The sequence below is a fragment of the Alligator sinensis genome, unplaced genomic scaffold (assembly GCF_000455745.1).
Source record: "Alligator sinensis unplaced genomic scaffold, ASM45574v1 scaffold633_1, whole genome shotgun sequence".
Lineage (NCBI taxonomy): Eukaryota > Metazoa > Chordata > Crocodylia > Alligatoridae > Alligator > Alligator sinensis.
The window spans coordinates 113834-140335 of record NW_005842280.1 but is presented as its reverse complement, the minus strand read 5'-3'; the positions used below and the strand labels follow the sequence as shown (position 1 = coordinate 140335).

Below are 26502 nucleotides of genomic sequence, written 5' to 3'. Positions count from 1 at the left end.
AGATTGGTTCAGACTCAACATTAGGAAAAACTTTCACGGTCCAGACCGTAGAATAAGCTCCCTCCAGAGGTGGTGCAATCACCTACCCTGGAAATCTTCAAAGAGGAGACTAGACAGTCACCTTGCGGGGGTCACCTGATCCCCAGTTATCTTTCCTGCTTGGTGCAGGGGACTGGACCCAATGATCTTCTGAGGTCCCTTCCGGCCTTACAATCTATGAATGCTGTCCTGAGACAAGTATTATGAGTACTGTAAAGAGTCATAATATTTAAAAAAGCTGAGAACAATTCCAATGCAATTTGATGGACTGGAAATAGGACAGAGTAGCCTTACTGAAAAGGATGAGAGATGACACATGCAACTGCTGTATATAACTGGCTAGATGCAGGTAGTTATGCCTCCTTATCCCATGTGGGATGATACATTTCCAGAGAGGGCAAGAAGAGATAATGCCTCTGCTGTCCCCTGAGGATTCCCCCTGAGGAAAAGGAGGCTGAGAGGGGACCTGGTAGCAGCTTACTGCTACACTAGAGGAGTCCACCAGACACGGAAGTAGAGTTGAACATCTTTCTAGTGCATGAGGTCTACTACTGAATAAGCATGCTTTCTGACTCTCCTCATCCCAGTTAGCTCCAGCAGCCTGTCAGAGCTTTCCGCACCATAAGAGCAGTTGCGGCTTTTTTATTCTGCCACAACTTCAGCTCTGAAAGCCTTTCCGCCCTTAGTAACCCCAACCAGTATTTGGAGGACCCTGAGGACATCCAACCCAATATGATCCTCAGGCAGCCAGGCAGTACAAGTATCACCTTCATTGTTTAATATACAACAGATCATGTTCTCCGAGACAGGTTGAATTGATTGAACAAGAGTGCAAAGTGGCAATATACTGATAACTTTTTTCTTACGGTTCTATGTCAACAGTCTGTTCTCCAGGCCCTGGAGTCACTGGAACATTGTTTCCATCAATACTATCTGAAATAGAAATGGAGAGGTTAATTTTCTATGTTTAGAATGTTTCATACACACAGAATCATTGCTGATATTCTATAGGCACCAGCTGCATGCCATCCTTCTGCTACTGTTCAACAGAAATTAATGATATATGTGATGTATTCAGCTGCATGCGCAAAGCACTTGGCCTGAAAGCATCAGCTACCTTACAAACTCAAGTGCATTGCATCTGGACTTGTATGGTATTTTCAGCAGCAGCTGACAGAGGTAAAAGAATACACTTAAAAATGTTTCCTGAAAGTAATGCTTATCCTGCTCTCTCTGATCTGAAACAAAGCATCAACAAGACATGCCCCATCGGTCAAACACATTGTAGAGCATTTTTATAATGCTTCAAATTCTCTACTATTAAAATATTAGTCCTGCCTTCCCAATAATGATTACAATATGGACACTAGTTGCATGCATTTCATCACACTTCCTTCTAAAATCCACTAGGTTTCCTGCTCTAAATCCATTTACCTGGATCCAGTCCAATCCCTTTACCTGGATCCAGGACAAGCCACATCTTCTGCTGGTAACTACTACTGCACAGAATTACCCTTGCTGGCTTCTCTTTTCACCTGATGACTGTGCTGACTGACCTTGTTTGGTTATACATGTTAGCTTTGGCCTCCCATTCTCATGTGCCAAGCACACCTCATCCTCCTCCTCCTTCCCCCCTCAAAAAAAAATTTCTTCTATCAGTCTATCCTGCTTTCTTTTTCTCATCATTAATCTCCACAAACTCCCTTACTTGACCTAGTCCAGTGACTTGCTTAATTTAAATTGCAAGCTCTACAGGTCTGGGAGCATGTATTGTTTAGAACATGTGACTGTTATTAAAGCATTAAGAAATCAGTGAAATGAAACAAAAATTACTAAAGATCAAACCAAAGCAAAGCATCAAAAATTTATTCTCTGGAGAGGCTTAGGATCAGGTTTTAATGATGCTACAATAGTACAAAAAGCTTCAATAGTCCATAGACTACTTTCTTGTAGAACAGAGGCAGACAATACCAAGTTTTGATCATCTATCTTATAGAAAGGCAGGAAGAAGGAAAGAGGTATCAGGACTAGACACCAGGACTATAAAACATAAAAGGGAAATCTCATTTATCAATGTTTCTTGCATGAAAAACTTCATGAATAACCCCATAAATAACCCTTGAACCCCCAACCAGGTCATCTTCCTCCCATTTCAGTGGGCTCCGCTCTAGTAACCAACAAGGCATTCCTTTGAATATGGTGTACTACACTTAAATGCATACTACATTAATGCTTCAAAGATGTATTTGGTAGCCGTGCTGGTCTGAGACAAAAAGAAATGCAAAACTCTAGAACTCTTGGTTCAGAGATGCTACCTTTTATTAGACCAACTTCTTAGTTATCATCTCTGAACCAAGAGTTCTGGAGTTTTGTATGACTACATTAATGCATAATTTAGTTAACTACATAACATAATGCCAGCCTCAATTTGTTGCCTATAGTTTCCATCAGAGCCCTTTTGCTGGCATGGGCCAGAGTTTGCAATCTAGCCATCGCTGCAGGCTGCAAATTGCTGCCCCCCCAAATATCCAGTTTCCTGTAAATTGGCTTGCTTCAGATTCCCTGCCCCTCTACAGTGAAAATAAGCCCAGGCAGGGTAGTACAGAAGGTTCCACAAAGGGAAGCAGATACATGGCACAGTGCGGCTTCATGCCATCAATCTCCAGGGCTGGATTGGACTTCTGCAGGCCAGATCAAACCTCTTTGTGGACCACATACAACTTGCAGGCCATAGGGTGTGGATCCCTAGCTTACGCTGTAACGAACATTGGTTATCTGTATACTGGCTAAGTGTATAGCATCTTTTGGCACCACTGTTTACTTTAAATCTTAATAGTACTCTGGTTAAGTGTACAAAAACTTTAACAGTATGCTTTCTACCTAGTTGTACTCTGCTTAACTATATCAAAAACAGTGAAGAAGCAGCTTTCAAAGGGTTTTTAGAAGTCCTGAAAATGGTGGGAGCACATCAATTTAGGGGCTGCCAATACAAGTGCACTGATACTCCTTTGTACTTAATGAGCACTGTTACCTTTAAGATGAGGTAAGTATGTAACCTTTCACAGTCCAGAGGTGATATACTTAAAGTGTACATGTACTTTGACCTTTCTATCTGGCCCTCTCTATTAGTCACACTACCCTGTCCGTTTTATATCTGAATCACACCCGTATGACCTCCAAGCGAGACATATAGCTGACTGAAACAGATAGACTTTGCTGAACTGGAAAAATAGCACGTGTGCATGCATGTGCATGTAGTAGGTGTGTGAGTGGGTGCACATATGCATACAGGCATGTACATGATATTTTTCCAGGCTGATTATCCCAAAGGAAAAACCACACAAAGGACACATTGTAATAGCATTTTATACAACCTGCAAGTTTGGGTTCAGAGAAAATGCTATAGTAGATAAAATACTTACTAGATCGACACAGGAAGACCCGCGGAGTGGGTGTCAGAGGCGTGAGTGGCAATTGGGGGTGAGATGCACCATGAGACGAGGTGATAACACTGCTGAAGAGACCGGATCCTTGTCGTACTGGGCTAAGCATAGGAGGTGGAGTGTAAGGAGGAAGCTCATGTGTCCGGTCTAGCAGATGGTCTCCTAGGATGCGGGGAGAGCGTAGTTGACTTTGATAGAGTGTAGCACCTGAGTAGGATGCAGGGAAGTTGAAAGAAGGAGGAGGTATGAAGAGAGGTTCAGGTCTATGTCGATATTTTTTCTTGTCCTGCAGGGGTTTGATGTTTTCTTCCAATTTTGAAGCACTTGGAGGAGGCTTTCTGTTGACTTCCTAAATGAAAACATATACCATTCCAATATTTAGTGATTACATACCTGGATTACATTATATACAACCCCTGAGCTGCAAGGCAGTGGTAACAGAAAAATCTGTTGCCATCAGATGGTCACTGAGGTGCTGATGTGATGAAAAAACACCATCAAACTAGTAATAGTCTTATTGGTCCTCAGCAAGGAGATCAGGAATGGAAAGATAAAAAGACTGAATTATGCTTTGACCTTCTGAAGTGATGTTTCCTAGTCAAGTCAGGACCGTGAAATAACTGGCTTGGCCTTGAAAACAGGTGTGCATTTGTCATTGCCAATTTTTGGTGACTAAAGAGATGTCTTGATTCTCCAAGGCTGTCAACAAGGAAATTTTCACCAGCCCTGCCTTTGCATGTGCTGGTAATGTCCAGTTACACTGAATTATATTGCCCCATCCTCCCACCACAGTCTATAGCAATTAGAAAATGTACAGAAAATGTTTTCCAGGACACTTATGTGACTGTTCTAAGAGGGGGCACATTAGAGCTCAGTGAAATAACTGCACCAGTTTCAGGAGTAAGAGAGAAAGAAAAATGTAATAAATTAAAATTCTTTGCCTCTTATCACCACATTCCCATCTGCTGGGTGTAATCCAGCTGCAAGGAATCTTGTGCTTAATTCTCTCCTCCTTTCTTGGCAAGAAAAATGGTAGCAGATAACAATGGGGGAAATACAAGCATTGTGTATTGCAATTACAGTATTTGGAGATTAAAATCATTTAACATTATACCACCAATCTGAGAAAAGCAACAACAACTGGAGTTTTGAAAGGGAGGAATCCAGATTTCTGTGCCAATGATTAAATAGTTGTATAAGAACATAAGACAGCGGATATGCTTATTTTAAATATATTGCTTGCAAGAGCTTAGGTTCTAAATTTCATTTATTACAAACTTGGAGGGGAAGCAAGATTCTTAAACTGAGAAGCCTACCCCAGAATTTCTGTATCATCTGGTTAACATTACAGCATTACATAAAAGTAAATTATTACTTTGCATGTTTAGACAATATATCTTAACACCCTGGGTGGTTCTTGAGAATCATATTCACCCAATAAAAGCTATGTTAAAAGAACATTAACACTGTCACCCTTTTCCCTTTACGTTAATGCATTCCAGCTTGTGGAACTGTTTTCTATTACAGAGGTCCTGTTCCCTCCATTGGATCATGTCTGTATTCTCTCTGATAGGAGGTTCGTTGTTTTATTTTGTGGGAAAAAAAAGACATTTTTGCAGAGGATTATGTGAAAACGTTAAAAACAATGAATATTACAAGTGACAGAATCTGTCATGATTGTGAACATTTAATATTCAAAGAGGACAAAAAGAAGGGGAAGTGGAAAACACTGCAGGAGTCAGAATAAGAACGTTAAATTAACTATTTCTTCCTTTTTATTTTTCAAAAAGGAGACAGCATCAGCCAGCAGCCAATGGTCTTCTCATCCTATGGAAGTTTTCGAAAAGGTTTCAAAATTTTTTTCTGATTCCAAAGTGGACAAAACCAAGATCTTTTGAAGCTCTTTTGTGAAAAAGCTATGAAGTGAGCTCTACCCCAGAACGTTTTAATGGTCTTCATCTGAAATATGGGAAACTTGGGTTCAAATACCTGGTCTTTGTGATTTAGATCAACAGGTGTTGGTTATTCTGGAGAGAACCCCTCTCACTCTCTCCTGTTGAGGCTGTTCCACTCAACAGTATTTTGGTCTCTCATATCCCAGCTAAGCAGTATTATGCAAAGGCTACAGAGCCAGTTTCTCTGGCACAATGAATACTGTATTTGCTTGCATACAACACAATCCCAAATATAATACACACCTTGTTTTTGAAAGGCAGAATGAAAAAAAAAAGCAGGGACAGAGTCTAATTTTCAATTAACTCTCTTTCTTGCTTAACTAAAGGTGACAACTAGCTGCTCCTGAAGACTGGTCTTTGTGAGTGGATCTATGGTTTTGAAAGCAGCTAGAGTCTCCAAAGCTGTGAAATAGGAGGCAGAGACTGGGAGCAACTAGCAGACTGTAAAATTGACCTAAGACAGTTTAGCTTGATCAGCGGAACATTAGGACCATTAAAAAGAGATGATTATTAACACCCGTGGAGTAAACAATGAGCCATTAAGGCAACTAACTCTTTCAACTACTTGAATAGTAATGCCACAGCTACTGTACAGTAGATCAGGAATCAAAGTAAGGTGCTTCTATCCTGGTCAGAAAAGCAGCTTCCCCACTTAATACACATACCCTTAATACAGTGGTTGGGGGGTTGGTGATTTCAGGATGTTGTGTGGGGAAAGGCACATGTTGTATATGAAAATAGTATTTAATTTTCTACATCAATTAGGACAGCTACAACAGGAGAAATGGAGAGAGGCACTGCTACAACAGTTAGGAGGCTGGTAGGTAGGACATTCACCCAGCCCTTGAAATCTAGGTTCAAAGTTCCTATTCCGAATAGGGCAGAGAAGGGACTTGAACCTTATTCAGTACAACTTTTGGGCATGGGAGAGGGAGTCTCTTGACTACATGCATTGGAAGTGTAAGCCAAAAAAACAAGTAAAGAGCAAGTAAACTGCTGTCTGTCTGCCCCCACGCTGGCCCCCACCTGAGAGGTGCTTCTCTCCCCTGATCTGCTGCATGCCACACAAAGTCTGCCTGTGCCACTGGTGGCATACATGCCTCAGGTTGGCCACTCCTGAACTATACCATATGGCACTTCTGAAATATTAAATATGTCCCTGATATTCAGGGCCCCAGAGCTCAGAAATGTCTCTCTAGTTCCCTGAAGCACTTGAGCCCAATTCACAGGTGCACACTGGGTGTGTTCTCACGCACCCCAAAAAAACACCACATGTCTAACAGCTGGGACACAGAGGGATGCCCATTATCTCATTCACTTAACCATGCCTTGCTGTTGTAGGCCATTTAGTTTCATTTGATATTTATATATTTTTTAATGAATTCTATAAATCCTGGTCTTGCAAACCACAAGAGACATGATTAAAGCAAATCAGCTACTGTTCTTTAAATTAACAAAAATCTGTTTATGCAATCGCTTACTGGGACAATTTCCTTCCCAGAGCATCAGACAGCCACTCCCTAGCACTTGGATATGCTCCAGCTACTGTTGTTTGTCGAATCACCTTGGGGTGCTGGTATAAATTTTGTGTGCCCAACTGTACATGCATAATTTGCTTGTGCAAGAGACAGGACCATACACATATACTGGCTGACTAGAATCTAGCACTGGCCAGTTAGATGTCTAACTGATCTTTCTTAGACTTAGAATCAGATTCTATTCCAACTTCTGTCCTCAAAGATGCCCAATTACCATATTTACCAGAATCCAAAACAACTTCAAATATAAAATAGCCCCCCAATAATTAGCTTTATACATTAAAACATTAACAAATTTGTAATTTTCCATGTACAGAATCTTATTATTGGAGTCGCCTTAATTGCCTTCATTTCATCCCCATCACCATTGCAGGGGGAAAAGCAATGGCAGAAGAACAAGTGACAGGGAAAGCAGCAACAAGGGGACAGGCAGCCTAACCCCTAGCCCCTACATCGCTTGCTCCCACAGTACTTACTACCCCCCCCCCACCTGCCTCCTCTGCTGCTTGTTCCTTCCTCCCAGTTACTTGCAGCAGCTCTGCTTTCAGTTCTGGCCCACGAGACAGTGCACACAGCAGCTCCAGCCCCAGCTCAGTAGCAGCAAACACTCTAGCCCTTGGCCCAAGTTGGGATCAGAGCCAGAGCAGCTCCCCTTCAGCTGGTGCAATCTCTCCTGCATGCCACACTCTACATGCTACCCTTTCCACCCCACCATAATCCCCCTAGAGCTGCACATCATGTGGTCTCCTCCTTGCTTCCTCTCCCCCACACTACAGTCTCACTCCACCACATGCCCCGCTCCCCCCTGCTGCATGAGCCACCCCAACCAGACAGCAGATCCAGCCCCTTCAAGGCCTTGTATTTGAATCCAAGATGATCCCATTCCCTCCCCCACAACGAGGGGGAAAAAAATTTCATCTTGGATTTGAGTAAATAAGGTAGAATCACTTCAGTAGTATTTACTATTCACATTTCCCAATTCATTTTCCTCTTTATACTCTTTGCAGTTACACTGCGAGTTCACAGGGAATAAAGACAGAACCATTTCTACCATTGCTACTTTGAAAAACATAGCAAACTAAATTGTTTGCTAAGCATTCAATAAAACATTTGAGAATATGTTTGATTCCCACTGATGTTTTTTTGCCTTTACTTATTTCCAACATGCTTATCACCATCATGAAATAATATTGTTACAACTGTGAAGGTGCGGGAATATGAGAGTAGCAAGGTTTGGGAGGTGAGGCATCTTTTACTTGACCATGTATATAGCTGGGAGATAGAACAGACAAACTTTCAGATTTAAAGTGCCCTTCAGGTCACACTGTCCAGCAATTTCAAGTTTCTGTGTTAAACTAAAGCATTAACCACTACTACTTTTCCTTTGAGATTTAAGGAATTTCTGGTGTTTTAACATGCAGCTCACATATATGCATAAGAAAAAAAAATTCCATTGTGAATCTCAGTGACCAGACAAGCTCTGCACAGTTGCTTATTAGAGTATATAGCTCTAGTTATTATTGTACAGTTCTATGTTATCTAAAGCAGATAAGAAATACAAATATCTTTTACTCAAACAGAAAGAAAATTAAACTGCTGCACTCAAGCAACAACATAAAAAGAAAAGCAGCACAAGAAGGAAAAACAATGAAATAGAATAAATCCCTTTGTTTTAGGAGCACAGGAAAGTATTGTGCTCAGATTTCAAATGGTTTATTTCTGAGCATTAATGCTGTAGAAAGGATGAAATTACTATTTCCATGACTGACGGAAGATGAATTATTAACTGTATACTATAGGTATATAGTTCTGTGATGCACTAGGGTAAAATTTATTAAAATACCCTAGAATATAGATATTTAAAAATGAACTGAACTAAAAGCAAAGGGATTTAATAAGCACCACAGCACAAATAGTGGCAGGAAGGGCAGCACTCACAGAAGATGAGCAGGGATTGGCCACTTTTGGACTGCACGGCGGAGAGTAAGTCATCTTCACGAGAACTGGCATCTCATCATCTGATACAGAGTTGGCAGGCTTGTCTTTGACTGTGGTACTGTTGGTAGTGGGCTGCGTGCTGGGCTCAGGCGACAGAAGCTTTACAGGGACAGAAACAGGCATGACGATGGGCGCGAGGCTATCCACCTCTTTAGGCGGTTGCTGCTGTAGTGGTTTCTCGCTTTCCTCCTGCACAGACAATTAAAGGCTTTCAGCCTCAGCCAAATAGGGGTCTGCCAGATTTACTGACTACAGGAGAAGGATGGAAATGTTTGCTGTGCCCTGGAACAAAGCAGCCCTGGTGCAAACAAACCATGGCACTGCTTCCCAGGTTACGTGTCTTTCCTGAATAATATCAGCTAAAGAATTATGAGTTTACACAAAATTGGGCCTCAGAGATGAACACTTGTATAACGCTTCTTTTAAAGATGATCTGCAAAGGGGCAAATTAGCCTGTGCCCTTTTTATTGCCTCTCTGTGATGCACCAAGAAGGTAAACACTTTTTTCCTCCAATAAATATCTATAGAGATCTCTCTCTCTATTAAAAAAATATATAATTATATATACATTAGTTCCCTATTCAGATCTTATGTAATTTGGGAGACTCTGGAAACCTAAAGAACTAGCAGGATTATTCCATCAGCAATACTAAGAGAATACAACAACCTGATCAAGAGGAAAGTTACTTTTTATTCAGAGCAACTAATATTCAAGGTTGGTTTGCCTTTCGTTAATACCTGCATAACTAAAACATTTGGGCAAAAACTTGCCAAAAATTCAACACTCCTGTTTATTTCAGTTAAGGCCTGGAATGTTTACAATATACACGTATTAAGTTATCCAACTGGTAGAATGGAAAATAAGACCTGACATTCTGATATTTCTAATGCAGCTAATAGTTTTAAAAACTCAAACTAGCAGGCCTTTTTGTACATTAGAAGTAAAAAAAATGGCACAAACAGGTGTTCTTCTTTTCCGGTCACCTTTAAACAAGGATTTTGGCCTATATATAAGCATAACTATATATACTTCTACTGCTGTAAACTAAAAAAAATTTAAGAAACTGGGGCAAACCCACTCTTTTGACAGCAAAGCAAAGCAAGCGGCAAACATCAACATGAAAGAAATGGAGAGGAAAATATTGAAGTGTAACAAATTCCTACCTGTTTAAAGCTCGGAGAGGCTCTTACTCCCCCATGTGACCTCATGTGACCATTTAGGGCTGGTAAACTCTTAAATTCCTTCAAGCATATTGAGCATGTTAGCTTGTTCTTTGTATTGGCTCTCTCAGGAAACAATCCTCTGTTCTGGTCACTATTTTTGAAAAAGAAGGCAAAAAGGATAAATTAGTTTCCCAGACATCAGGCATGTTTCATTACACATAGGGTCTTTAATCTGAGAATTTCAAAGCTATTTACCAATGTAATGCAATTGTAATAGATCAGTAGTTCTCAATCTTTTGAGTCTTAGAGGCACCCGTAGACTCAAGACACCCCTTGGAAAATGCCAGATCTCAGCTTACACAGATTGCTTAATTATGGAAGAATATTAAGAGCAATTCTTTGGATACAAAGAGGAGGTTGGACGATCACCTATCTGGGGTCTTGTGAACCCAGCATTCATTCCTGCCTATGGCAGGGGGTCAGGCTAGATGATCTGTTCAGGTCCCTCCTGACCCTAGCTACTATGAAACTCAGAAAGACCACAACAAATCAAAAATATTTTTGACGCCATGGATTCCTAATTAATCTCTCTGGGTTTATCTTGTGAATCGTGTGTAGGTGTCTGTACACGGAACGGTGCTAATATTGTGTGGCACCCTGCAAAATCCTTAAAAGGATCGCAGGGCACCCCAGGGCTGCAGTACCTTGTAAAAGATCATAAAGGTCTTCTATCGGAAGGTAATTATAGTACCCAGGATATGTATTCAAATACATACAGGCTCAAATTGATCTGAGCAAGTTCCAAACTGGATAGGAGAACAGGTGGCAAACAGGACCCAGAATCTATTTTTAATATATGGCCCACAATATAGAAAAGCCTGAGAGTCCCTGGCCTAGGACAAGAAATATGTCTCTTTAAGACCCATGTTTCCCCATCTGTGCTAGCACTAAAAAAGCATTACAATATGGGTGCCCCTAAATGTGGCAAATGAGTTTGGTAGAAGATGGATCTTACCATGGTACAGATGGAGCTTGAGAAAAAAAACCAACGCCCCCCCACCCCAGATTCTGAACATTTTTTTCCTGCCAGTTGGAAATCTACATGCTATTCATCCCCTGCATACGTGAAAACTCCCTTACTTTCACTCATTTTTTAAAATACAGTGCTCCAAAATAAATTAATTTTGTTGCCATAAACTACACAATTTGATATCCACAGTGCATAAAACTTCCATGGTATCACAGAATAGTTTCCAGGACCAATAACGCTTATTTTTTTTATTTGCCAAATTAATTTATCTTTAACCATAAAACAACTTCCCCAACTAACAACTCTATATCAAACTCATGATACCTTTGCTCAGGGGACAGTGGTTGCAGTCTGCCATCTGACAGTTGCATCTGCTATCACAGGGGAAAAAGAAAAGAAAAATATTGTTCAAGTTATACTAACATATAGAAGAATTTCACAGATTATTACTATTATCATTATTAAAACAATTTACATTTTTCATTTGATTTTGGTGAAGGCCCTGACCTGATACTCCTAGAGAATGTAATTCTACAGCTACCCAGAAAATAGATATATATGCCTTTGAGCACTGCTAGTGCCAGCTTCCATACACAGACCTGCTAATATGCCACTGAGTTCTGATCTAAAGGGATAACTGTTTGGTGCCTGGGGGTAGTTGGGTCTTCACATCCATTCAATCCCTGGAATTTTTAAGGAGGTTGCCAGGAAGATGGAAAATTCAAGCCAAAGGTGGCAGCATTTTTCCTGTAGTGGGAGTACACGTCCATTAGACGCTGATTTTTTGTTAATTATTATTATTATTAGTGAGGTCACAGACACTTGTCACTAACAACCCAGCCTAGAGCCAAATCAGATCAAGGCAAGAGAGATTTCAGCAATTTCTTAAAACAAACCACTTCGCTTATGCCCTAGCCATCAAATCTCCTGTTACTGTTTTGCTTGTGCACAATGATTTTTCAGAAAAGAACCCTGTGAATGGAAATCTAAAACATTACATACCTGAGGCCAAATGGCAGTGGGAGATTCTTGCGGAGCCCCTTTGCTATTTAGATGGCCACCTGATGGTGGTAACAGAGTTCGATGAGGAAGAGTATTATTGACTGAATTAATTTCCTGCTCTGTGGGATCCTCGATTACCTCTGGTGCCGAGAGGCTAATATGGGAGTTCATCAGAGCTTGAGACCTGTTGTCACTTTGATACTGCTTTTCCTGACTTGTGTCGTCTTCTTGTTGCTGCTCCTGTTGTTGTAGTAAGCTCTGTGAATACAAATGCCTATACTGCTGCTGTGGATCTTGGTAGCAATACTGAGGCACTGCTCCCAACTGTATAAGCTGTACAGGATGAGACTGATCCTGGGAATACTGGTGTGCTTCATGCAGAGTCTTTGGGTCAGGATCCCTGTGATAAGGCAGCTGCAAGTCCATCTGCTGCTGTGGCTGCAACTGCTGCATAGCAGGTTGCGTTTGATAATACTGTGCTATTTGCATTGGACACTGCCTTTGCTGCTGCTGCCGACTTAGTTGCTGCCCCTGCTGCATTTCTTGTATTGAAAACCGCTGCTGTCCTTGCTGTGGTTGCTGTTGCAGGTAATATTGGCTCTGCTGTAAATGCTGTAAATGTTGTGGTAACAGCTGCTGGGACTGCAATTGTTGCACATGTGGCTGGCCTGGCTGAACTGCAGAATGCATCTGCATTTGGGAGAGGTGTTGCTGGTAATCATAATACAACTGCTGTGGGTGCTGCATGACTTGCATTTGTTGCTTTTGCTGTGGGCTTGCAAAACTCTGATGTACTTGCTGTGGCACTTGTTGGTATCTTTGCACAGTGGAAGTTGCAGGCTGTTGCTCAATGCTAGACTTTTGAGACAGCAGTTGTCTCAATGCGCTGTCATTGACATTATCCATCACTGAAGACGGAGCATGCAAGACCTGAGTCATGTTGTTGACTTGAATTCTTAAGTTTTGGTTAGCAAATACTTGCGTAAAGGAGTCTAGTTTATGTAAAACCCCACTCGTGATTTTCTGTGATCGAACTTCATTAGCTGGAGAGTAGGGATATTGGTATCCATCAGCTGATTCACCCTGCCCTAGAGGGCTCCACATTGCATTCTGACTGTTTAAATTGTTCCTTACTGAGACATGGTTTCCTGCACCAGAATGTGTCCAACTGGTTGGTCGCGATGAATCCAATGACCCAAGGCTTTTTGAACCTACAGTCAAAGCTATACTGTCCCTTGAATCCTGGGGATACTGTGGAGAGAGGGGGGAAGCCTGAGAAGCATCCATTATTGATGTTCCGTAGCTGTGGTTTAAAGCAGGGAGAGAGTTTACCTGGTGGTGTTGGTAGTACAAGTTATCATTGCTGTTGGCAGTGTGGTTAGTTTTGTACAACTGCTGGTCCCCCATTTTGGTTACATTTGTCCTGACCTTACAGGTATGAAAACCATTAAAACCGCTTTAAACCCTGAGATGTTCTAAGAAAAAAAAATTAATAGAACTACTTATTATTCAGCTTGTCCATTTACATTACAAAGACTAAATTCTCTCCAGTCTGTTTGTAATTCCAATTTCAGATTGATGTTGCTTCACATCTTCATAAAAGGACCAAAGCACAAGTCTTAAACAGAACAATAGGTTCAGTATGCCAGGCACCTAAGGAGGAACAGAAAATAAGGTGAGCAACTGCTTTCTACATAACCTTTAGCATATCCTTTGATGTAAAAACAAGTCTTGCAGTGTGAAAGACAATCATATGCAAAGTTGCAGCCGTTGGGCTCTCCATAGCAGTTGGAGTGTTTCATCTCTTCCAATTATCCTGTTTTTACAGTTTCCTGCTTTTGCTTAAAAAATAAATAAATAAATAAATAAATAAATAAATAAATGTTGTACTTGGTTTTAGCTGGCCAAATACAATGCTCACAAGTACAGGTATGACTCAGTAGTTAAATATTCTGGTTAAATCTCATTTCTAGCGTTCCCAACTCTGTTCTTCAGAAACAACAGATACATTTGATAATCCTGAACTCTCAAACAAGTGCATATCACAGATGCCTCCAGTAGGTCTCATAAGGCAAGAGACGACAAGGTGCCTGCACAGAGTACGTGTGGGAAGATGCAATGTGGGGTAAAGTACACACAGATAACATAGAGTTTAATTCTGATTCAAATTAACAAAAACAAAACAAAAAAAGGTCTCCAAATGCATCAGACAAGTGTCAGGGCAATTTTATTTCATGTTATCTTCAGGGAGATGTGGAAGGAAGAACTGCAAATCTGCTCAACGGTTGAAAGCCCAACATTATATCAGTGACAAATAATATACAAGACTAATGCTTGTTCATACAACAGTAAATCCAAAAGTGACTACTAACCATGCCCATAATTTGGGATTCAAGTATTCATCTGCTGTATGAAGTTTCAGTAATTACGAAGACAAATTAAAAACTGTCCAAAATTATTTTTTTCCAAATGCTCAAGGGGTAACAGAAATTCTAAATTCTAATTTCTGTGCCAGTAGCTGTAAATAAATAGCAAATAAAGGTTATAGCAGCTGCAGGCACCTGTTAGGGCTGTGTGAAGCTTCGGTCCTGAATTCGATTTGGCGGCTGAATCTCTGAATCCAAATCGAATCAGGAGACCCTTTAATCTCTCCAATACTGGGGCATGGGAACCTCTCCCACAGGAGCATGGGAAGCTCCCCAGCACACTCAGCAGCAGACCCGGATGTGGACCAGAAGCACTTCAGGTCCACTGGGGAGCACGCTGGGAGGCCCCCCCCTACGCCCCCGGCTCGGAGACTGGTGCCTCCTGGGTCCGGGAGGGCACCCAGGGTCCCCCTGCAGCCAACTGCTGAGCCAAGGAGGCATGGGGAGGCCCCCCAGCAGGCTTCCTGGCAGACCTGGAAGTGGACCAGAAGTACTTCTGGTCCACTTCCGGGTTTGCCACTAAGCATGTGGGGGGTACCCCCCGCACTCCTGTTGCTCCAACCGCCCCAGCATCTCAGCATTCATAAGCTGCACCTGGTACCTCAAGGTATGTAGAAAAAACATTTAGAGCTGTGCTCATGGCCAAATCGCCAGTTCTCTGAATCAGCATTGAATCTTCAGATTCAGCCAAATCAGATCAGGGATAGTGATCTGAATCAACTAAATCAAATGGCTGTCCCTGATTCAGGCTGAATCTGCATCGAATATGGACTGTTTAGCATGCTCCTGCTAACTGTAGCCTGAAATGTCCCAGAAACATGTGGGGTAGGGTAATAAGGTGGTGTGTGTATGCACTTGCACACAGGCAGTTTCGTGCATTTTTACTTCAAAAACTTTCATCAGCTGCCACTTGCACTTACCTTTTCAATTATGGCATTTAATGGGTATGAATTACCCCAAATATACCCTTCTTCCCCCATATATTTATATGTTGCTCCAGAGAATCTCACAATTTACTCTACCAGATTTCTGTAGATGGACAATTTATTTCAAACAACAAACAGTCAGCCTTCAGGCACACTTCAGAAACTTCTATTTAAAATTCTAAAGATGAAGCCTATACAGCAGTGGTTTTCAACCTGTGATCCACAGACCCCTGGAAGTCTGCTAACCATATCTAAGGGGTCTGTGAAAGATGACCATGAATAATCAAAAGTATGTTAATACCCACATTTACAATTCAAAGGGATCCACAACTCTATTAAAATATTTTAGGGGTCCATAAAAAGGTTGAAAAAAAAATCACTGCTATACAGAACGTCCAAGGAACAATAAAAAAAAAAAAAATGATATTTCATATTGACCACCATCTACTTTTAGAGAAAGTATGTTTGTTTTATGCCCCTTCCAGAATAGCTATGGAATTGTGAATGGATGCGTCTATAAAAGACACAGAGTGAGGAGAAGAGAGAGTGTGATCTACCACAAAACAGACAGACAAGGTTCTTTGGGTAAATCTGATATCTTTTATTAGACCAACTCAAATAGTTGTAAAAATTCTTCTTAGCAAGCTTTTGGGTTTAAATACCCTCCATCAGGCTGAGGAAGCAGCTGCATAAGAATTTGTCCAACTACGAGTTGCTCTAATAAAAGATACCAGATTTACCCAAAGAACCTTGTCTGCCTATGTCCTCAGACCAATATGGCTACAACCTACACCCCTGCCACAAATGGATACCTTTACTATGTGAGGAGTAAAAAAACCGGTATGCATCTGTACTTAATAAAAAGCATTAGCCTGTTTCATCTTGTGTTTTCATTCCTTTCTTAAAGCTTTTTGAGGTGACTATTCTGGATAGTCACTAAGTAGGAGACATATTAGGGACACAATAAATGGGTGCATCCAAGTGTCCAAGAGAGAGAGAGTTAAGCAGTAACAGTTCTTTAAAATGTTAAGAATAATAAAAGTATCGCTATATAAATAAATTTTAGAGGCCACAGAAAATCCATACGATTTATTTATAAAAATAGATTAAATGGGAAAACCCTTCCCCCTCATCCTGGGGGAAGACCAAGATAGCAAATGTTACTTTCTACTCCAGGAGCAGCTGCAAGTAGCTCTGAGAGAGAATTCTTGTGAGACCATCCAACAAACTCCATTTACTGCAGCTTTGAGTAGAAACTGAGAATATGACTCACTATCCACAGAAAAGTTAGAGCCACAAGTGTTTCTGAAAGGTATGCGCAAAAATCTTGTTCACAAACCCCTTCTCTTCATAAGCTTACCTCCAGCTTAGGTGGTGGGGCCTATCATTCTCTTTTAGATGGTGTGCAGTGTTGCCATAGCTGTCATGCAGAAACAAAATGCTGTGCGACAACCTGAAAGAAAAGTATAATGAATTATTATGAATTAATTTGGTTATTGAATTATTATGTTCAAATGCCAACTACCAAGTCACAGAGTTGTACCTATAGGAACTTAAGGTGGAAGGTGAGCTCTCTCATTTGCTTAAACAGCTAAACCATTCCTTTAAGGGTCATCAAGACAGAGGAAGGAAAATATAAAAGCAAGTTTTGTCCAACTGGACTTTTTCAACTCACCGCATATACAAAAACTTATTTTACCTGTCACTTTTATATTAGAATCATCAATACCCACTCATGCAGTAGCATTTTTTAAAATAGCTTCAGTTGCTAAAAGTAATAATCTATGGCCCTGATCCTGATCAGTGCTGAGGGCTTTCAAATGGCTTCAAAAGAAAAGAATGCTGCCCAAGGAACAGACTACATTATAAATCAGTGATTTTTCACAGTCCATCTTTTCCAGATGTGTTTCCACAAATCCTTTAAGCATCTCTAGGACTTCTGACACTACAGAGCTACCCTAGCAATGGGAACACAATACTGGAACTATTAAATCTTATTTTATTAGAAAAAAAAAAGTCAAGAATGAAGACAGCTTCTGTGGACTACTTGGTAAAAGACATACTCTCTTCAAGGCTATGGATGAGTTCTGTCCACAATAATGGATTTCAACAGGACTAGGAACTCATAGCAGCTCCCTTCTCAGTATGCCTTCTCCCATAGCTAAGGTTTGTAAATATTCCGTTCTGAGGACCACCAGAAAAGGTTTCCATGTAATACTGTCCATTCTTAGACCAATGGTTCACAACCTTCTGAGACTTGAGGCACCCTTCCTTTGACTCCAGCCATACTTTCATAACCTTTGTGAATTGAGCAGCACCCCATTTCACAAACTAATTTCTTACAGCACTTGCTTCCCTGCAGAGGGGCCAGGCAGCAGCCAAGCAGGAAGAAGCCTGAGACTGCATTTATCTCCTCATACCTGGCTCTTGCTCTGGCATCCTGGTTGAGAATCACTGCCATGGAACATAGTTCAAAAACTATAAAAACATACCCATCCAAACCCAATGAAATACCACCATTCTCTAAGTCCTTTCTTCTTCAAATGCATGTAAACTTAAAAGGAAATACAAAAAGACCTTAAAAGTCATTCCTGGAACCAGGCCACAGAAAAAAATTCTGGTGAGATTAAGTATGGGAATATTTCAAAGTACAGCTGTCAATTAATTGCAGTGAATGTGTGCAATTAAGGCAAGAACCAATTAACACGTTAATTTCTTTAACACATTGATTGTGCACATGGTTTTGGATCCTGTACCCAGACTGCCCTGCCCCACTGCTGTCACCACTGCCTCCAGGCTGCCCTGAGCAGCCACGCTGGCAGCACCCAAGGTTTGGGGCAGGCAGTGCTAGGCCACAGCAGGGCTGCCTAGCATCCGCGAGCCCAGGGCGGGTCAGGACTGCCTGGGACTCACTGAGCAAATAAGCAGGGAAGTTCTGGCCTTGGACCAGGGCTGGGGCAGCTGCCCCCTGCCCAGGCTGCCCATGGCCTCTGCTGCTGGGGTGAACCCACTGCTGCTCAGGTCAGGGTGTGCCCCAGACCGAAGGCAGCTCTTTTATGCATTATTGTGATTTTTTAGCAGTGATTAAAATTGCAATAGCGATTAGACTAAAAAAAATTAGTCACAATCAATTTTTTAAAATTGTTTGACAGCCCTATTTCAAAGTTGGGGACCCTTATCAAAAAATACCTTATTTTCCATCCTCTTTACAATCATTAGATCCAAATGCTCTAATTTCATGGTCGGATGTGGAAAGTAGTTCATCAAGGTGATTAAAAATATAGAACAGCACTTTTAACCAAAATCAGGATCTTAAAACACACTTGCTGAACTTTCCCACAGATCAGGTTACTCCTGTACACCTACAGTTGCCTGTTTGTTTCCTGCTACAAGTCTAGGGCAAAATATTAACTTAAAATATTATATACATTTTAAATATTATATATTTAAATATTATAATTCAGCGATAAGAAGTTGCAATATATAACAAACAAGAAATTTGTATGCCAATCAGATTATGATTTCTACTATATTATGGAATAGACTTTTCCCAGAAGTGGTACAATCACCTACTCTGGCTATCTTAAAAACGCTTAGACACTCAACATCTATGAATTTACGAGGAAAGTTGACCAAAGACTGCAGGGCAGCTGACTGCAGAAAACAAGTGGACCCATTAAAGGGCCATAAACTTAATAATGACCTAAGCTGTCTCAGTGCTCTCTATATAGTAGTGACTTAAAATGTAATCAGATCCATAGACTGTATCCATTTAATTTCAGGTTTTTTCCGCAGTCTTATTAATCAAATGTCTACACATTTTTATAGCTGTGCTCGCTCAGAGATAAAAGGTTGCCTGCTCCAGTTTCTTTGTTTTAAGATATCTAATTGCACACATTAGAAACAAGAGAAAAAGGCCTCAATGCTGAATAACCTCTGTACACTTAATGCAGGAATTTTAACTATTTTACTCACAGAGCAGCAGCATTTTAAAACTGTAAATTGCTTGCAGCATGGATCTTCTTTATTTTCCTTGCATAATTACAAACACATAAGCATGAAGAACAAGCACATTTAAGGGAGGCAGGGGGGAGGTGGGGGAAAGAGGAGGAAAGTGTGCATGTGCGTGCATCTTGGTTTGCTCTGCATGTTCCTTAGACTGGAAATAGTAGTTAAGCATGTCTGGATTCTGACAGAGGTATTTCAGATTTCTAGTTTGTGTTTATTAGAACATGAAACTTCCTGCTTAACAGTGGGTAAGCAGAATAAAACAACATCTACTACCATGAAAAGTGACTGGGTCAACTGTAAAACATGGAATAAAGCAGGTGTGAAAGAGGTGGTAACGGACTAAACTTTTCTTGAATTCAGAAATTAATTTGAGAACTCTGAGGATACGTCTAAACATAGTTAAGAAACAAGTCTGCTGACAGTAACAATGAATTAAAAAAAAAAAAAAAAAAATCTGGTCCAGGGTCTGGGACCTACTATTTTAAGTCTTGAATCAGTGCCAAAATGGACACACAAGAGCACTAACCATTTCAATATTAACATTTCCTGAACCATTAGGACTAGCAGCACCTTCCCTGCTTTCTCAATAGAATATTAAAATTGTATCTTTCTAACTGCTGTATCACATTTTTTCTCTACTGCACTTCAATTCAGATCTGATTTTAGTGACTACTTTCAGCAAGGCCATTAAAAACCAGGGCCAAATGTGTACATTCACAGACAAGCTAGAAGTGAATGTTAAGAATACACAGTATTAATTGCCAATTCTGGTGGATCTTGAGAACACTGGCAGCTAACATAATTCACAACCTGAGAGAGAATAGAAAGAAAGCCAAATGATGAGTGGATGAGTCTGATTTTAGTGTAGTGTATGGGTGCCAATACACTTATTCATTTTTTAAATATTGGTTGCTATTAAATGAGGCAAGTTTTCAGTATTTTCACAAATGCTTCAAAAAAATCATATCCTTTTGCAATACAGTTCTCTTTCTTCTAGCACAGTATGAAATGCTATTGGAACCTCATGTGGTTGTTGACATCATAGGCTATTCCCGTTTCCCCTTTTAGCAGAGGGATCCAGAATGTCCCAATTATGTCTTTTGGAGAAAATAGGTTTGAGGTCGGTAGAAAAGTCAGCATTTCTTCACTATAACCAATTTTTGGATAAAATAAAATTGACTGTCTTAGGAAAGCTGCTAAAAAAGATATGTAGAAACAATATGCTCTTCTTTTGATGACATTAAACAACAAATAAAACACATTCCTTAAACTTAGCCAGTTAATTTAGGCTTTCTACAGAATGGCCAATATCTTTGTTATTCAAAAAGAAGAAGTTAATGATTTTACTTGGATACTAACTCAATTTAGAGCAGAGGAGATAAAGTTTCTTGAGTCCCAAAGAAATTGAGAGTTGCTCTGTGAATCTGATTATCTTTGTTGTTAGCTAAATTGCTTTACTATGTCAAGGTACTTGAAAGAATTCTCAGCACCATGACTCAAGCTTTTATCATATTACTCCATAAAAATTGTGAAGATAAAGTTACTGGATTGCTTTCAAATACAAATGCAAAAACTCTTTACTGAGTCCATCGAGAAGGGACTTGAGTTGCGTACGCCCGAACTGACAAATAACATATAGATCAGACAGGATTTAATAAAGAGTCGGATCACTTTTGATCAAGACAGGATTTCACACACATATTTCTTCTGTAGGCCCATCCGATCAATGCTGAAGAGCTCTTTGAGCTATCTTTTTCCTGAACCATCCTTTACTAATCTGGGTTCATAGAATACTGTTTATATAAACTGTATTACAGCCCTCTTCGTTGAGACTATACCAGAAGCTTTACCCTTAATACATATAATAGGCTGGGAACTCAGCAGACTTGCCTAAAACCTTATTTTTCTTCCAACTAGTCACTGAACCAAGAAGCACTGATGCTTCTTGGTTCAGTGCTTCTTTAAGCGCGAAGCGGCAGCTAGTAAAGCGACCAAAACGCTGGCTTGCATCCATAGATGCTTCTCAAGCAAATCCCGGGACGTCATTCTCCCCCTGTACTCGGCCTTAGTGAGGCCGCAGCTGGAGTACTGTGTCCAGTTTTGGGCTCCACAATCCAAAAAGGATGTGGAGAAGCTTGAGAGAGTCCAGAGAAGAGCCACGCGCATGATCAGAGGTCAGGGAAGCAGACCCTACGATGACAGGCTGAGAGCCCTGGGGCTCTTTAGCCTGAAAAAGCGCAGGCTCAGGGGTGATCTGACGGCCACCTACAAGTTTATCAGGGGTGACCACCAGCATCTGGGGGAACGTTTGTTCACCAGAGCGCCCCAAGGGATGACGAGGTTGAATGGTCACAAACTACTTCAAGATCGTTTCAGGCTGGACATAAGGAAGAACTTCTTTACTGTCCGAGCCCCCAAGGTCTGGAACAGCCTGCCACCAGAGGTGGTTCAAGCGCCTTCATTGAACACCTTCAAGATGAAACTGGATGCTTATCTTGCTGGGATCCTATGACCCCAGCTGACTTCCTGCCCTTTGGGCAGGGGGCTGGACTCGATGATCTTCCGAGGTCCCTTCCAGCCCTGATGTCTATGAAATCTATGAAATCTACTGAAACTTGGTTTAGTCAGCAAAAGGATCGGACAGAAGAGCTGTTCATGAAAAATAATCTTGGACTGAGTTATCATGAGTTAATTCAGTTTGTTTAAAAGCTGCAGAATACAAAAATAGGTCTATAACTACAGCTTTTGGACTTCAGAAGGGCAAACTTTGAGTAACCAAGGAAACAAGTTAGCCAAGCCTTACTGGACTCAGGAACTCAAGGATCTGAATATGGAAGAGGAATGGAATAACCTTAGGTCAAAAGTAAATATATGTTCCAGCATCCTGAGTAAGAGAAAAAAAGCCAGTAAAAAGATTTGTAGTCCTACCTAGATAAATAAACACTTAAAATAGGATATAAGGAATAAGCAGAGAATCTACAACAAATGGGAAAAGGGACTGATTAGCAGAGTAGGTCTCCCTCGGGGTGCATCTATACTGGCTCGGTTTTGTCCTCAAAGCTACTGCAAAAAAGTAAAGTCTACACACCTACTCTAAACTGGGAACTGAGGTGATGCATATGCTTTGCAACCATCCCCAAACACCATTCTCAAGAACAATGGTGGTGGGTGCCTCTAGAATGTTTTCACTACCTTAGTCCCCGATTTGAAATGAATGCAAGGACCAGGTGTGAACGTATGAAATTTGCTGTGGACACAGAGCTCATAGAATCATAGAAAGTTAGGGTTGGAAGGGGTCTCAGGAGGTCATCTAGTCCAACCTCCTGCTCAAAGCAGGACCACCCCCAACTAGATCATTCCAGCCAGGGCTTTGTTGAACCAGGCCTTAAAAACCTCCAAGAATGGAGATTCCACAACCTCTCTGGGTAACTTGTTCCAGGGCTTCATCATCCTCCTAATGAGAAAGTTTTTCCTAATATCCAACCTAAACTTCTCTTGCTTCAACTTGAGACCATTGCTCCTTGTTCTGTACAGCTCCATGTTCTTTGAACCCCACTTTAGGTACTTAAAGGCTGCTATCAAATCTTCCCTCTGTCTTCTTTTCTGCAAACTAAATAAGCCCAACAGTTCTCTCAGCCTCTCCTCAGAAGTCATGTGCTCCAGGCCCCTAACCATTTTCTTTGCCCTCCACTGGACTCTCTCCAATCTGTCTACATCCTTTCGCGCGCGGGGGGGGGGAGGGGGGTCCATTCATCCAACCCATACTTCCTCATCATGCTTGCAAGAATGCTGTGGGAGACTGTCAAAAGCCTTGCTTAATTCAAGGTATATCACATCTACTGCCCTCCCTCAGTCCACAGAGCCTGTCACATCATAAAATGAAATCAGGTTGGTCCAGGCTTGCCTTGCTCTTGGTGAATCCACAGCAGCTGTTCCAGATCACCTCGTTCTCCTCTAGGTGCTTTACAATAGATTTCTTGATCTCTAATTCCCCCCAGATCCTCCTCCTTCCTCTATCTTAAAGATGGACACTATTCCTTTTCCAATCTGGGGCCTCATTCACAGAGGACAGCCAATTCCTTCAGTACTTATGGTGTATCCAACCTGGCCCTACTGACTTGAAAATATCTCTAGTAATCCCTAACCCATTCTATAATTGAACTAAACTGTTTATCTCCTTTCCAATCTTTGCTGGCACCTGAGATCTCCATCAAGTAGCTGCCCCTATGTTTGAAGACAGTAAAGACTGAAGTAAAAAAGATTTTACTCAAACTTCTATGTAATCGTGAGATCGTTAGTCTTGTTTTGTGCCCCCCTTTGTATCGTGTCATGCTGCCTTCATTCTGTGATCTCAAAATGTTGCATCTTCTGCAGGGGTGGGCAAAATGTGGCCCGTGGGCCAGATGTGGCCTGCCAGGCCATTCTATCTGGCCTGCAGGGCCCCTAAATATTAATTTTCTTAATGTTTTATCTGCCCCTTGCTGCCTGTCATGTGGCCCTCGATGGCTTGCCAAAACTCAGTAAGTGGCCTTCCACCCGAAATAAGTGCCCGCCCCGATCTACAGCCAAAGCAAAATAATTTAAATTAATTTTCCCATACAATGTCTATTATAAAATACCACCTATGGCCTCCAACTTATCCTGAGTCCTGAACATACTTGCAAAGATTATGTTATTATTGCAATGCAATCAAATGCTCTGTTCATAGAAATATGGTATCATCAGGTAACACCACCCATCAATCCGGCGTGAAAGTGCTGTCTGTACTGTATGACAAGGGATTATGGTTCCTATGCCATTCACCCTAGAAGACATTCCCTACATAAGAAAAAACTGATGAAATTACAGTGATAGTTGGACAAATTGCTCAATGGTCAAACCTTCATGTGGGTTTCCTAAAGCTACAGGTCAAAATACTAGTTATATTACTAATATCTTCCTAGATTGTACATGATCTGGTATGGGCTGAAGGACAGGATATATTTTTGCACAGGAACAAATTAAAAACCAAAACCTTACTTCCCTCCACTGCAAAGATAGTAGCAATCTCTCAACATTTTCTGAAAGGGATCGGTTTATAGCATTCAAAAAAGTGCTATAAACCTCACAGAATACAAAGGGTAGTTGGCTTGATCTTGGGATTATAAAATTAAAAGGATGATTTTGCCACAGACAAGTAAAGGTATCACATTCAAGAACGGAAGGAATAGTGGCAGACAATGGTACAATCATGCTGTTACTCAATTCAGGCACTCAAGTCCACATGCAATAACATGTACTTATTTTAAATCAATGAAATAAAGATGCACTCTTTTTGCACATGCTATGTATAAGAAGGTTTTTAGTAACAGTTTAAAAGGAAGAAAGGTTTGATGCTTCAGTGAGCTGGGATCTGATCCATCGCTCTGTAAAGATGAGAATAGACTTTTTGCCCATGTCAATGGCTTTGCATTAGGCCCTAGGAAAGCTATGTCAACTATAAGAGACATCCTGAAAAATGACACTGAGAAGTTTACATGGGAAGAACCTCAATGGTCAGTTCTCTCTCACCACTGCACTCTGCGCACCGATTGGTCATCTCCATTACACCAGATGTACTTTGACTTATGATAAATATTTTTAAAAGTTCCACAAGTGGGTTCCAAGTGCATATGACAACTAGAAATATATATAGACACTTAAAAAAAAAAAAAAAAAAAAAGAGAGAGAGAGAGAAACTTGGGAGCAGCTCCCCTAAATCAGAAGACTATAAGAGAATCAATGAGGGAAAATACACCTGCACAATGACCCTGTCATGTCACAATTAATATCAACTCTTGTTGCAGCCCACTTTCAATAAAAAAAATAGAGGGGGAAAATGGGCTTTCTAGCATGACCCAAAGACCAACAAATTCAATCAAACTAACCAAAAGAGAGAGATTGAATTCTAAAGGTGAAAGCCTTATTGGCAGCTCCTCCCTTTTATATATCACAGAGACTCCAATTTAAAAGTCTCATTTGACTGCAAATCTTGGCAGCCCTGCACAGGGAGATAGGCAGTTCCTCTGAGGAGATGCATTGCAGTGAGGTGATATGGATCTACTCGTCTCTCTGCCAGACTCTGTTCTTATACTGGAACTGGTCACTGCTATGTCTTCTTATCCCCCAGAATGACTGAAAAGTGTGCGCCACTACTGAGCCTATGTTTGTAAACGAACTTTTTGGCAAAGACAAGAAAGTAGAGTTGACCTTGATACTAGCAAAAAGAGAGAGAAAGAAAAAAAATATATCCACATCTTTGTTCTGTTTAATACAGCTGTCTAGCCTTGCCAAGGTTTGTTTTAAACTTCATTAAAAATAATTGCTTTAACATGAACCATGACAAGTCAATGCACATTTTTTACATGTCTCCATTCTGGTATGGAAAGCCCTAATATTAGAACTAAAAATTCTAGGATATTCTGTAAACTTGCTTCTCATGCTTCCCTACTATGGTGCAGGGCTGAAGCAGGAAAAGCAAATCAACAGGAATGTTTAAGGCATAAGAGAAAGCAGTTAACCTCTCCTTGTTTTTACCCTTTCTGTTCGTTATTTTTCTCCTACAAGACTTGTCCTTATACCTCCATTTCATACAATATACTGATGGTCTGAATAAGAACTTAAATTTCCACAACCCGAGGCCAAAAACCCATGCAAACATGTTTTCTGCATTGCTACTCCATAATGAAGTAGATTATGAAAGGTTTTTTCCCCAAAAAAGTTGAAGAACTGCCAATTTGTTCACTGACTGGTGAATGCCAAGCAACAGCCATACTTACTGCAGTACTAAAAACATGAGTTATACAAAGACTACATGTTAACAAACGTTTTACCCACATCATAATCTCTTTCATATATTTTCACCAGCTACTGAAGTTAACCACATTTAATTTCCACATTTCATTAAAAAGCTAATGAAATGTCTATTCCTGTGGCCATGAATTATAATTCT

General features: G+C 40.7%; 1 protein-coding gene across 6 annotated transcripts in view; it reads right to left on the bottom strand.

Moving 5' to 3' along the window:
• Positions 1 to 26502, bottom strand: part of TRERF1 (transcriptional regulating factor 1) — a 103428-nt gene that overhangs the window by 18336 nt on the left and 58590 nt on the right. For 2 of the 6 annotated variants that reach the window (XM_014521965.2, XM_006027965.3), the window contains exons 3-9: positions 16882 to 16974; positions 12170 to 13822; positions 11492 to 11541; positions 10138 to 10288; positions 8914 to 9162; positions 3462 to 3831; positions 906 to 972 (exon numbers count right to left, since the gene is read on the bottom strand). In XM_014521965.2, coding sequence (XP_014377451.1) covers positions 906 to 972; positions 3462 to 3831; positions 8914 to 9162; positions 10138 to 10288; positions 11492 to 11541; positions 12170 to 13576 — 2294 coding nt within the window. In that variant the 5' untranslated portion in view covers positions 13577 to 13822; positions 16882 to 16974. The remainder of the gene's footprint in view (positions 1 to 905; positions 973 to 3461; positions 3832 to 8913; positions 9163 to 10137; positions 10289 to 11491; positions 11542 to 12169; positions 13823 to 16881; positions 16975 to 26502) is intronic. The other 4 variants (XM_006027968.3, XM_006027966.3, XM_014521966.2 and 1 more) reach the window with 4 other exon arrangements.